The sequence below is a fragment of the Peromyscus leucopus genome, chromosome 14 (genome assembly GCF_004664715.2).
Source record: "Peromyscus leucopus breed LL Stock chromosome 14, UCI_PerLeu_2.1, whole genome shotgun sequence".
NCBI classification, from domain to species: Eukaryota; Metazoa; Chordata; class Mammalia; order Rodentia; family Cricetidae; genus Peromyscus; species Peromyscus leucopus.
The window spans coordinates 52,941,441-52,954,900 of NC_051075.1; the positions used below are offsets into that span (position 1 = coordinate 52,941,441).

General features: G+C 39.4%; 1 protein-coding gene across 1 annotated transcript in view; it reads left to right on the forward strand.

Moving 5' to 3' along the window:
• Ylpm1 (YLP motif containing 1) overlaps positions 1–13,460 on the forward strand; it is a 73,920-nt gene that overhangs the window by 17,140 nt on the left and 43,320 nt on the right. Inside the window, 3 exon segments of the mRNA XM_028876639.2 lie at positions 576–755; positions 1,727–2,492; positions 2,495–2,702. Coding sequence (XP_028732472.1) covers positions 576–755; positions 1,727–2,492; positions 2,495–2,702 — 1,154 coding nt within the window.

A 13,460-nucleotide genomic window follows, 5' to 3' on the forward strand; every position in this document is an offset into this window, starting at 1 on the left:
CTTTTAGAGTCAACTGCCCAAACGCTGCCACTTAACAGTGGTGACTCTGGACAGGCTGGCTAATCATTCTGTACTGATTTACTCATCTGCAGAATGGATATATTCAGGTAGTAGCTGTCTTAAAGTTGTTGAAGCATTAAAAATGACCATCTTTGTCTCATAAAGCAGTGTCTTGTGGTGTGGAGAGTTCCCACATTAGTCCAAATGTTGTTCTCACAACTTCATTGAACTACAATTATATTGTAGTTCTCTGGTGAAATGTGACAGGAAGAGAAAGGGGGGAGGGAAGGAAGGAGGGGTTTCTCATATGTTGGAAAGTACTATAATTGTAGATTCACTCCCTGCTGGGGAAATGGTTGTCCTGTTTAAGAAGAATGAAATTATTATTCTAGTGAAGATTGTGGCATTTTAACTCCTTTTTTCTGTCATCCATAGTAACTGTAGATAGGGCTTTGTATTTTGTCTAAATATAGGATAACTTTTCGTAGTCGGCCTGGGTTATTGGGATTATGGACTTGATTGATTTGGTTGCTATTTTATGACTTAGAAAAATTTGTGTTTTCTCTTACCTTTAGTCTGAAGACCCAGAAGAGGATGCTAGGTTAAAACAGTTGCAGGCTGCAGCAGCACACTGGCAACAGCACCAGCAACATCGAGTTGGCTTTCAGTATCAGGGAATAATGCAGAAGCATACTCAGTTACAGCAGATCCTGCAGCAGTACCAGCAAGTCATCCAGCATTCACCACATATACAGGTGAGTGTTTCCAAAATAAGCTCGTAGGAAGCTGTCTTAAGAATGAGTAAAGGGGGCTAGAGAGATGGCTCAGAGGTTAAGAGCACTGACTGTTCTTCCAAAGGTCCTGAGTTCAATTCCCAGCAACCACATGGTGCCTCACAACCATCTGTAATGAGATCTGGTGCCCTCTTCTGGCCTGCAGTCATACATGCTGTATACATAATAAATAAATAAATCTTAAAAAAAAAAATGAGTAAAGGATCTGTTACTCCTCAAAGAGATTTGAGTATGAAAACTATAGATAAAGAAGTATCTGTTTCATATTATTGAGGGTATGGGAAAAGGTAGGTGTTGTGATTGAATCCCTTGAGGAGGGAGTGTTTGATAGAATGGGTCTCTTAGAGTATTGCTGCTAAAACTTTTAAGACTCATTTCCACATAACTACAAAGTAATCTGGTATATCTAAAAAACAGAAATGTCTAACTTACCAAAAGGCCCAAGGCCGTCATCACACATAAACACACACACACACACACACACACACACACACACACACACACACACACACACACACACCCTAAGCAATATAACATAAGTGAAAAAGTGACTTAGGTATTTGTCTTATACATTTGAGGTATAATCTTGTGTCTGTGTTATAGTAAGGGATTTTCAATTCTTTTTTTTTTTTTTTTAATTTTCAAATCTTTAAAATGATCCTTAGTCCTTAGGAACACTAAAATCTTGAAGAATACTCATTGCTGAGATAGCTATTTGCCTGAAGGTTTGGTTGAGTTTTCCAGTTGTGTGATATTATTTAAATAGCCCAAAGGAAGAAGAACAATCATTGCTGAAAAGATCTAGCAATTTTATCTTCCCCTTTGGAAATGTTTTTAATTTCCTTAAACTTCATGTACTCTTGGTTCGTTAATATTGTTGAGACTTATTGTCACATGGCTGTCTTGAAAGAATTTTTGTCCCTTATTTGTAGACCATGTCTCTAGATGTGCAATTGCGACATTATGAGATGCAGCAGCAACAGTTTCAACATCTCTACCAAGAATGGGAGCGAGAGTTTCAGCTGTGGGAGGAACAGCTCCATTCCTATCCTCATAAAGATCAGCTTCAGGAGTATGAGAAGCAGTGGAAAACATGGCAAGGACACATGAAAGCCACTCAGACCTATCTCCAGGAGAAAGTCAATTCATTTCAGAATGTGAAGAACCAGTATATGGGGAACATGTCAATGCCACCTCCGTTTGTCCCGTATTCCCAGATGCCTCCACCTCTACCAACAATGCCCCCTCCAGTATTACCTCCATCATTGCCCCCCCCAGTGATGCCCCCTGCTTTACCGACCACCGTACCACCACCTGGCATGCCCCCACCTGTGATGCCACCTTCTCTCCCAACTTCTGTGCCCCCTCCGGGGATGCCTCCATCTCTTTCTTCCGCAGGGCCCCCACCGGTCCTCCCCCCACCTTCCCTCTCTTCTACAGGGCCCCCACCGGTCCTCCCCCCACCATCTCTCTCTTCTGGGGCACCTCCGCCTGTCCTGCCCCTCCCACCATTATCCTCAGCCACACCTCCTCCAGGAATACCTCCCCCTGGAGTTCCACAAGGGATGCCTCCTCAGTTAACAACAGTCCCAGTTCCACCGGCCTCCAGTTCCCAAAACTTACAGATCCCAGAGAAGTCTCTACAAACACTGCATCCCTCACCTATGCCTTTTGGTTCAAATCCACCTTCAACCTTTCACCTCCACCTCAGTCAGAACAAGTGAATTCCAAACCTTTGAACAAGGCTACTCTGGCATTCAGTTCATTCTCATCCGAGCAAGGACTTGGCGACCCTTCAGCTGCTCCATCTCAGTCTGTCACTACAACTAAGGATATGCCAGTGAGGTCAGCTGGACCGCCTCCAGATTCTCCTAGAAGCAATTTCTTAGAAGGTCCAAGAGGTCCCAGGTAAGTCAGCTTTCTTATTTTGGCTAATGTTACATAAGCTGTAATGGAATCAAAAGACTAATCTATACAATTTTTGTGTTTCCTTTGTACTTTTATACACACTTGTGGTTTACAGTTAAAAATGTATTATTTGCTACTTCAACCTGATGTAACTTAGGTTGTATGTCCCTGTTTTTTTGATGTGTAACTACTTTTTATCTTATCTGTGGCTAGAACAGTCTAGAATGAAGATATTTTAGAGTAATGCTGATCACTTCTTACTGACTTTCAGCTTTATAAATAGTATTTTAAGCTCCAGTACTTGGAGCAGGACAAAAGTTACAGAATCCCTGCCACCACCTCCCAACCATAGAACCTTGCATCCTTTATATTTTCCTTAGTTTGGGAGATGTCTGTCTTTTCTTTAGATCACATATATAGTTAAAAAGAAAAAAAAAATTAGTAGTTGTTGTTTAGTTTTCCTTAAAAAGCATTAAATTCAGCAGGGCATGGTGGTGTATGCCTGTAACCCTAGTATTCAAGAGACTAAGCCATGCGCTTTGTAAAGGTTTCTGCTCCTAATGGCCAGAGTTCTGTCTCTGAGATCCACGTAGTGGACAGAGAGAACTGACTCCTGCGAGTTGTCCTCGTCTGGGCGGAGGCATAGGAACACTCACATACATACAGAGTGTAATTTTTAAAAAAGTAGCTGAGGTAGGGGATCATATGCCCGGGCCACATAGTGAGGCAAGCTTGGTCTACATTATCAAGTCTTTCTCAAAACAAACATGTTAAATTCATGTTTCCAAGCTTAGGAGAATCTAGTTTTCTCCCAAAGTGACATGTATGGCAAGTTTTCTATGGAAAAGTTTTTTGAGACAAGATTAACCCTGACTGGCCTGGAACTTGCTATGTTGAGCAATCTGACTTTGAACTCAAATCTACCTGCCTCTGCTTCCGAAGTTCTGGAATTAAAGGTGTGTACCTCCACATCCAGCTGGCCGATATTTTAATCAGGTTTGTTTTTTCCCCAGTCAGAAATTATATGAGAAATGCATACCATACTCCTTAAACCAAATTCATAGCATATAGAAAAATGTATATAATTTAATTCTATTACTGGGCGATTTCAAATATCATAAATACAAGATTATACTGAATATTTTATAATTTGCTTTTTGCTACTTATCTGTATATTACTTAGTTCTTGGTTTTGGTGTCAGTAGATTAAGGTCATTTTAAATTTCAGCCTTGCATTAGTATTTAAAAACAAAAATATGTGGTCTGGGTCTGTAGCTCCGTTGGTGGAATGCTTGCCTGACCTTTTCAAAGCCCTGGGTTTGACCCCCAGAAGCACATTAACTGAGTATGGTGGTACTGCTTGTTATCCCAGCATTTGAGAGGTGGAGGTAGGAGGGTAAGATGTTCAAGCTAGTCCTTGTCTGCAGAGTACGTTTGAAGACAACCTGGGCCACATAAGACCCTGTCTCAAAAGAAAACAAAAATATGTCTTTTTTAGTTTGTTCCTCGATTTAAAATTCTGAAACTAATATGAAACAAAACTCCATCCAAAATTGAAGCTGAGAAGAAGCTAAGTGTAATAAACATGAATTCCTCGATGTGCTATGAAGCCATATTAGAAAATTTGTATCCATTTTTATCTCAGGGAGTCTTGTGAATAACTTGTGAAGCTAGATGAGTTATTTCACGTTCCTTCTACAACCTGGAGCTGAGCAGATAGCTAACTTGCCAAGTCAGAATTGCAGGACTGGAAGAATAGAGCTAAGTCACTACCCAAAGCAAACTCCTCTTTAAGCACTGTGCTGAATGCCACCAGTCAGACTCTTGCTGTTCATGACTACATTTATTTGCAGTATAGCTCATCTTGTTGATTTGAACTCATGTCTGTCTCCTGGATTGAGCATGGCCTTTTAGCAACTTGTTATCAGAAAAAGTGTACTCTCACCACCTCATAAAATGTGTTTCCAACTCCCATGATTTCTCTCATGTTTTCTTTCTTTGCCTACCAAATAGGACCTGTTTTAAGTTTTTTCTTACTTCAAAGATACAATTAATAATCTTAGTGCTAGAAGAATTTTAGGAATTATCTGTTGTAGTCCCTCTCGGGCAACTCATGTTCATGTTGTAATTTAGCTTGTTGTGATAGGCCTTGTATATATCACCTTTATTATATAAATCATCTCTCAGTGATTTCATGACTGTAAATAGGTAAAAAAAATGATGAGATTTGGGGTAATTATAGGTGAATTACCAGGATTGGTGAGATGTTCAGTGATAATGTGCTTGCCACCAAGCATGATGACCAGAGTTTCATCCCCAGAACCTATGCAATATAGGAAAGAATTGATTTCCACAGGTTGGCCTTGACCTCCATGTGCCTTCTGTGACTGCATGTACCTGCACATGCATACACAGCACAAATAAATGATAAGATCTATGCAAATATTAAAAAAAATAAATGCGTTGCCCCAGAGAATTATTCTAATTGAGATGAGATTAGAGTCTGTAGCCTTCTGATCCACTTTTAAGTCCGTTGTATTTTTTCATGGCAAGAAGTTGATGAGCTGTGCTTTAATATTGGCATGTTAGTAAAGGAACATTGGCTTATAAAACATAGGGAGTAATTTAGAAAGGTTTTTAACCATTAAATCTAAATGTGTTTTCATAATATCTACCTGCTGGTTCCAGATCTGCCTCTGTGGAGCAACACAGAATGGATTATCTTATTTTCTACAATGCATTACTACAGATTAAAAACTTCTCTTATGTCTGACTGCCTTAGCTTACCTGTTCTGCTCTTCCAGACATATAAACTCAAATTATTTCCACAATCACTGGTTTTGGTTTTAGCTTTTTCCTGGTATTTTTTTTTTTAAGGGCCAGTGATATGTTAGACTCCTTCAGAATGAACACTTACTTAGGGCCTGAAGGATCATGGGCCTATTTACAACCTAATTCTACATATTATGAACATATATTTTTTTTAAAGATTTATTTATACTTAGATATTTATTTTATTTAGATTTATATGCACATTAACGTGCATACAGGTGCCCAAGGATGCCAGAAGAAGGCATTAGATCCCCTGAAGCTCAAGTTAGTTATACGTGGCTGTTAGTCACCTGACATGGGTGCTAAGAATTAGACTCTGTTCCTCTAACCAGAGCAGCAAGTGCTCTTAACCACGAAGCCATCTCTTTAGCCCCTACTTACTTATTTTAATGTAGTTTTGTTGTGTTGGTTTGTTTGACCGGTTTTTGGTTACTCAATTGTATTGACTTGCTTTAAACTAAACATGGGTTTTTTGCTTGCCAGGTCTTTACATTTGTATTAAGCTGGGTCTGTCTCATCCTGAACGTGTGTAGTTGTTTTGTTTTTTGAAGGCTTTACACTTAACTCTTTTTGCATTTGATGTAGTTGGGTTTGAGCAACCCTTTTAATCTGCTGGACTCTTGGTCAGTTCTGCTTGTGTTACTCTACGTATGTTCAGCTTTATCAACTGCAGCTTGATTTCTTTTTTTTTTTTTTTTTTTTTTTTTTTGGTTAGTTTAGTTTGATGTGGTTTCATCTCTTGAGACAGATGCAAGGTCTTGCTACTTAGCTCAGGCTGATGTGGAATTTATTATGTAGCCCATAGTAGTTGCAAACTCTTGTTCCTCCTGCATCAGCTTCCTGAGTGCCAAGGTCATAGGCATATATCAACATGCTGCAACTTTGATGTGGTTGAGGTTTTTAGCCCTAAAATTGAATTCTGCTTATGCTATCTTTCCCTAAAGCTAGTTTGTTTCATTTCCATTTCTGCCCATCTACTTCTTTTACCCATACATTCTTACGTTTTGTTTTGTTTTGCAAGACAAGGTTTCTCTGTGTAGCCCTGGCTCTAGTGGAACTTGCTTTGTAGATAGATCAGGCTGGCCTCAAACTCAGAGATCTGTCTGCCTCTGCCTCCTGAGTGCTGGGATTAAAGTTGTGCACCACCAGGTCCAGCCTACTCATACGGTTCTTACAGAGACTAGTTAGTGACTATTACTCAAACATTTTTTTCTCCTATGTAACGGAGTTAAAAACAAAATTAGCATTAAACTGATTAGTCAAGGAGATTGAGTTAGAGCACTCTACACTCTTTTTTTTTTGTTTTGTTTTTTTGAGACAGGGTTTCTCTCTGTAGCTTTGGTGCCTGTCCTGGATCTCACTCTGTAGACCAGGCTGGCCTCGAACTCCCAGAGATCCACCTGGCTCTGCCTCCCAAGTGCTGGGATTAAAGGCGTGCGCCACCGCTGTCCGGCTGCAATCTACACTCTTAAGGAAACCGAACTTCCTTTATTAGTTGTTTCAGGTTTTGTTATAAATACATAAAAGATATGGTAAACTACACTAGGAAAAATTTTCAAACAAAACTGGGTAGGAAGACAAGAATTGAGAACAGAGCTAAACTAATTAACTAAAAATATGGCAGTAGAATATTTATACATTATTGAAATGCATTGAAGATTTGCAGAAATCCAGATTGATGCAGCTTTCTAAAACTGAAGATTTCTTCAAGTCAAGTACACAACCGCTTCCTTCCCAGTACATTGCATTGTTGCACACCAAGGCTAGTGGTCTGATACTGTGTGTGTCCTCCTTCCATTGGGTCTTGTAGAAGAGTGCCTTTGTACTGGTCAGCTGCCACATAAGGGATTTCATTCCCCAGAACTTCTGGTTTCCAATAATGAAACTTTATATTGGAAGTAAATGTAGAAAAGTACCAGGTTATTATATACAGCTCTGTGAATTTTCACAGAGACATGTTCGTGTCATCACTACTCAGATCAAGAAGTAAAAGTTAGTTCCTAGTGTTTAAACAGTTCTCCTTAGTGGGCTAAAGTAGTTAAGAGCCTTGCTTGCTCTTGCAACCAACATCCTTAACTCCAATTCTAGGGGATCCAGTGCCCACTTCTGACTTCCGTGGGCATGAAGCATGCACATGGTACACAAACATACATGCAGGCAAAACATTCATAAAAGGAATAAATCTAATTTTTAAAAAGTTCTCCTCATCCCCCTTCTCAGTCATTCCCTCCCAGCCCAAAGAGGACCACTGTACTGTCTTTTACATCACAGATTGCCTATTTTGAGCTTTATTGTAAATGGGATCATATTTTACATACTCCTCTGACTATGGTGTCTTTCACTTGATATTATATTGTAAGATTGTGTTGTATGTAACATTCTCCTATCTGGGGAATAATCCGTTAATATGATTTTACCAAATCTGTTTATTCTAATACTGATGATTTTCAGTTATGATTAAAAATACTGAAACCTGTTTTCTTATTGCACTTATTAGTCTGTTTCTTTTGTGTGTGTACTCATATGTACTTGCTGCAGCCTACTGCAGAAGTCAGAGGACAGCCTGCGGAGTTGGTTCTCTCCTTCCACCATAGGGGTCCGAGGGATGGCACTCAGGTCATAAAGTTTGGCTGCAGGTGCCTTTACCCACTGGGCCATCTCACTGGCCTGCAGTATGTCTTTTGGTGATTTTGTTTTGTTTTTTGAGACAGTTTCTCTGTGTAGCTTTGTGCCTTTCCTGCATCTCCCTCTGTAAACCAGGCTGGACTCGAACTCCCAGAGATCCTCCTGGCCCTGCCTTCTGAGTGCTGGGATTAAAGGCGTGCACCACCACCGCCCGGCAGCTGTATATATCTTGATGTGTGCCTGGATGCATGTGTATGATCTTGTTTAGCCCTTCCGTCTGTGTAGGCTGTAGTCACACGGTGTGTTCTTTGTAGTTTGTCATCATCACCTGACATGTCAGACTCATCCACGTGTGCTGCAGTAGTTTGCTCGTTCTCGTTCCTGTATGTACAGTTTTCCATTGTGTGCAGATACTACAGTTTACCTAAAGGATTGGAGTTGTTGGATTGTAGGGTCTGGTCTGTACATGTTCTACACTGGTAGATGTTGTTAAATGATTTTTCAAAGAGGTGGTTTCAGTTTATCTTTTCACCAGTATTATGTCAGAATTTATTATTCTTTAACCTCCTTGTCAACTCTTAGTATTGTTATACTTTTAAAATGTTAGTGGCCTTGGTGCATGGTTAATGCTATTGTGATAATAGTTGGAAGTTTTCATTTCTTGATACTAGTAGAGTTATACTGCTTTCCATTTGATTACTACTGGGTTACATTTCCTTTTTATGAAATGCTGATTCAAGGCTTTTTTCATTAGACTATATGTTTTTATTTCCTACTGATTTATAGAAAATTTTAATATATTCTAAGAACCAGTTCTTTAACTCCCTGTTGTAGCAGAAAAGGTGTCATTGTTGACCATCTAGATTCAGTGGACCCTTTTAGTTTAAATTTTGAAGTGATTTATAGAAGAATTTAAAAGGATAGTGAAAAACAACTTTGAAGTTTTAATAAGCATTTTAAGAGAGTAAGTTTACTTTGTATAAAATAGTTTGACTCATAAAAGATAAATGTCATGTATCCTTTTAGCAAATCAAGATAGTTGACATACTTGCTACAGAATATGTGTTAAAAGTCTTTACTGTTTAATGACTAAGTGATGGCAGTACTGCATATCTTCTGTCTTAAGAATATATTGTTATTTAAAGGGGGCAGGGCTGGAGAGATGGCGCAACAGTTGAGAGCACTGGCTGCTTGTCCAGAGGATCTGGGTTCGATTCCCAGTATCCACATGGCAGCTCACAGGCTGTCTATAACTCCAGTTCCAGAGATCAGACACTCTTAGATATGTGTACAGGCAAAACACCCATACACAACCAATCAATCACTAAATAAATAGAATTTATTGTTTGCTTATCAAGCAAATAAGCTTGAGAAAATTCCTCTAGAATAGTGTCATGTGAAGACTCACATGGCAAGTTCACTTATATAAGGAACTGGATATGTCTTTTAGAGCCTGGAATGTTGTTCTCTTTGCACATACCATTTGATTATAATAATTTTTTATTCCAATAATTTAAAAAAACTTATTTTATGTGGCTGGGTGTTTTAACTCCATGCATGCCTGGTGTGGGAAGAGGGTGTTGGATCCCCTGGAACTGCAGTCACAGATGGTTGTAGGCCATGTGGGTGCTGGGATCTAATGCAGCCCTCTGGAATAGCTGCTGGTGCTCTTACCACTGAGCCATCCCTTCAGCTCCCCAACTGTAATCATTGGAAAACAGCTTTACCTATCAGTTCTCTTCTCTATTACTATAATCAGGACATGAAGATTTTGAGTTTTCTTTGGGCTTAATGAAGCCCAAAAGCAGAGTGTATAATTTTGGGCAATTCTAAGATGATAACATTTTATTTTACTTTTGTTTAATTCTCTTAGGCAATTATTCCTTTTGTTGTAGTTGTATTTTGGTCTTTTTAAGCATAATTAAGAAAAATTGACATGTTATGGTGAGTAATCAAATCAATGATAAAGAAATTATGGAGTGTTTATTAGGATATAGGGGGAAATCATTAAGATTTTATTTTTTATAAATTTCAGAAAGAATCCAATGAATCCAAATGATAGTTGCAAGATAATATATTCATATTTTTTCTTACATTTGTTTGTGTCTGTGTGCGGGAGTGGAGATTAGAGAACAACTTGCTGAAATTGGCCTTTCCTCCTCCCATCGTGTGAGTCCCAAGGACAGCACTCAGGCTTAGTGGAAAGCACATTTACCTGCTAAGCTTTCTTGCTGGCCCTGTTCTATTTTTTAAAACTTAAAATTTCTGTTTGTTCATAGGTAGGTCTAGAAAGAAAGCTGTTATGAAATGTTTTTATTTATAGCTAGAACTATTAAAAATTTTTTTTGCAAAACAGAGTACACAAACAGAACATTAAGTGTAGCTAGAGTTTTCCTGCCTTGCCCACAGTCAGGACAAATCTCTCTCACCCGCCAGTCCCACAGCCACTCAGACCCAACCAAGTAAACACAGATATTATATTGCTTACAAACTGTATGGCCATGGCAGGCTTCTTGCTAACTGTTCTTATAGCTTAAATTAATCCATTTCTATAAATCTATACCTTGCCACGTGGCTCGTGGCTTATTGGCATCTTCACATGCTGCTTGTCAGGGTGGCAGCTGGCAGTGACTCCTGCCTTCCTGTTCTTTTATTTCTCCTCTCTGTTAGTCCCACCTATACTTCCTGCCTAGCCACTGGCCAATCAGTATTTTATTTATTGACCAATCACAGCAACACATTTGCCATACACAATATCCCACAGCAATTAAGGACTAATGATATCTTTGATTTTTTAGGTGGGGGTTCATTTTTTATCTTATATGTATGTATGCTTTGCCTGCATGTATGTATACTGCATGGTGCCTGATGCTTTTTGGGGGGAATGAGGGAGATGTTGAGACAAGGTCTGTCTGTGTAGTCTTGGCTGTCCTGGACACTCTAGTACACCAGGATGGCCTTGAACTCAGAGATAAACATGCCTGTCTCCCAGTACTGGGATTCTATTGCCTGGTGCTCTTGGAGTTTAGAAGATGGTGTCAGATCTCCTGGAATTGGAATTATGGGTGGTTGTGAGCCACCGTATGGGCCCTCGGAACCGATCCTAGTTCCTTTTCAAGAACAAGTTCTCTTAACTACTGAGTCACCTCTCTAGCCCATTGGTTCTCAACCTTCCTAATTCCTCAACCCTTTAACACAGTTCCTCATGTTGTGGTGACCCTCAACCATAAAGTTATTTTGTTGCTACTTCATAACTGTAATTTTTCTACTGTTGTGAATTGTAATGTAAATATCTGACATCTGGAATATCTGATATGTGACTCCTGTGAAAGAGTCGTGTGTGCTACAGGTTGAGAGCTGATGCTGTAGCCCTTGTGGCTACACCACTGTTAAAAACTGCCCATGTTCTGATAAATAACCCTCATTCTAGGCTCATCAAAGCAGCCCTAATTAAACTCAGTGGGATGCACACACAGATATAAAGGAGCGGGTAATGGTTAGGAAGAAGGGGGTCATTGGAAGTAGGTGGGACAAAAGAAGGTAATAGGGAGTGTGTGTGTGTATATATATATGTGGTCAACTATACTTAATTCATTTTTGAAATTGTTTTGTTTTAAAGGTGTAAGTTCTTAAAGGATGCATGTCCTGTTGATGGCTGTCTCTTAGTCATCTGTTGAGCAGCGTTTCCCTGTTGGGCCATTCCAGTCTGAATTTCAAACTTCGTTTAGCAAGCAGGTTCTGTCAGTGCCGTCTCAGTACAGTGCTCGGCACTTCTAACTACTTTCATTGCCACAGTAACCACACTGTTGAAATGGGTTCCCAGTCCAACTCATGGATGGCATGCCATCTCCTGGTTGAATAAATCTCAATTATTATAAGATGATCATTTCCAGTACAGTAATAGTTAGTTCCTGGGGAGCGGAACTAACTAAGTTCCGCTGCCTCAGGAACTTAGGTGCTAAGTTTTAGGTTTTCTTTGGGGTTCATCTGCCTTGGCCTTGGTTCTTCTTCCAGGCCTGGATCCATTTCAAGACCATTAACCACCACACTTGATGGGCTTGTTGTATCTTTTATTTTGAGAAGATGAATAAGTATTTTAACTCTTGTCTTTCCTCCACATCTCTGGTACTTCAGAATCTTGACCTTCTTGGGTTCTGTAGACAAACCAGCCACTTTTTAAAAAAGATTTATTTATTTAAATAATTTATGTACCAAGTACTCTATCTGCATGTATGCCAGCACACCAGAAGAGGGCATCAGATCTCATTATAGATGGTTGTGAGCCACCATGTGGTTGCTGGGAATTGAACTCAGCTCCTCTGGAAGAGCAGCTACTGCTCTTAACCTCTGAGCCATCTCTCCAGCCCCACCAGCCACATTTTCACTTTATCTTTTTCTGCCATCAGCACAGTTCTTTTGAAAGTTGCTGCTCATAACATTTTGCTGTTACTTGTCTTCCAGAATTTAAAAACAAGGGCTAAGGATATCGCTCAGCTGGCAGAGTATTTCTTTTAACATGTAGAGGCTCTAGTTGATCCTCGGCAACTCCACAAACTGGAATGGTGGACTATGCCTCTCTCTCTCTCATATTTTCCCAGCACTGGGGAGGTGGAGGCAGGAGGATCAAAAGTTATCCTTGTCTACATAAGGAGTTTAAGGCCAGCCTGAGATAGACACCCTGTCTATAAAAACAAAGCAAAATAAAAATTTAAAAATACCTCAAACCTAAGACTCTGGTCTCCTGTAGGTCCCTCTCTTTATTGTGGGTTTATGTGTCTTCGACTTTGTTGTGATAGGTTTGCAAGGTGGGCTGAACTTCACTTCTCAATTCCTTTCTATGTATGTTTCTGATTGCACTGGTCCCTAGGGAGATTTTTATACCTGGTGTGAGGTTTACAACTGGACAACCCAAACCACTAATCCTTTCCCTTTAGAGGTCTTTGACATAGTGTTCACTTCTTGCTCATCTCATTCTTTAATACTCTGTAGCTTTAATACTAGCATATAAAACTTATTGCTAACACATCTTCTATTGAATGACAGAAAAGAAAACAAATGAACCAAAAATAATTGGTTAATACCTTTGCATATATTCCAATACATATTATTGAACTAAGAAATACTCATAACTCTTAAAGTTTTTTAAAAAATATGTTTTATTTTTTAATTATGTGTATGGGTATATGCATATGAGACCACAGGATATCCTGGAGCTCAGGTTAGAGGCATTTGTGAGCTCTGGACATGTATTCTGTGAACTGACCTCAGGTTCTCTGCAAGAGCAGTACATACTCTTAACTG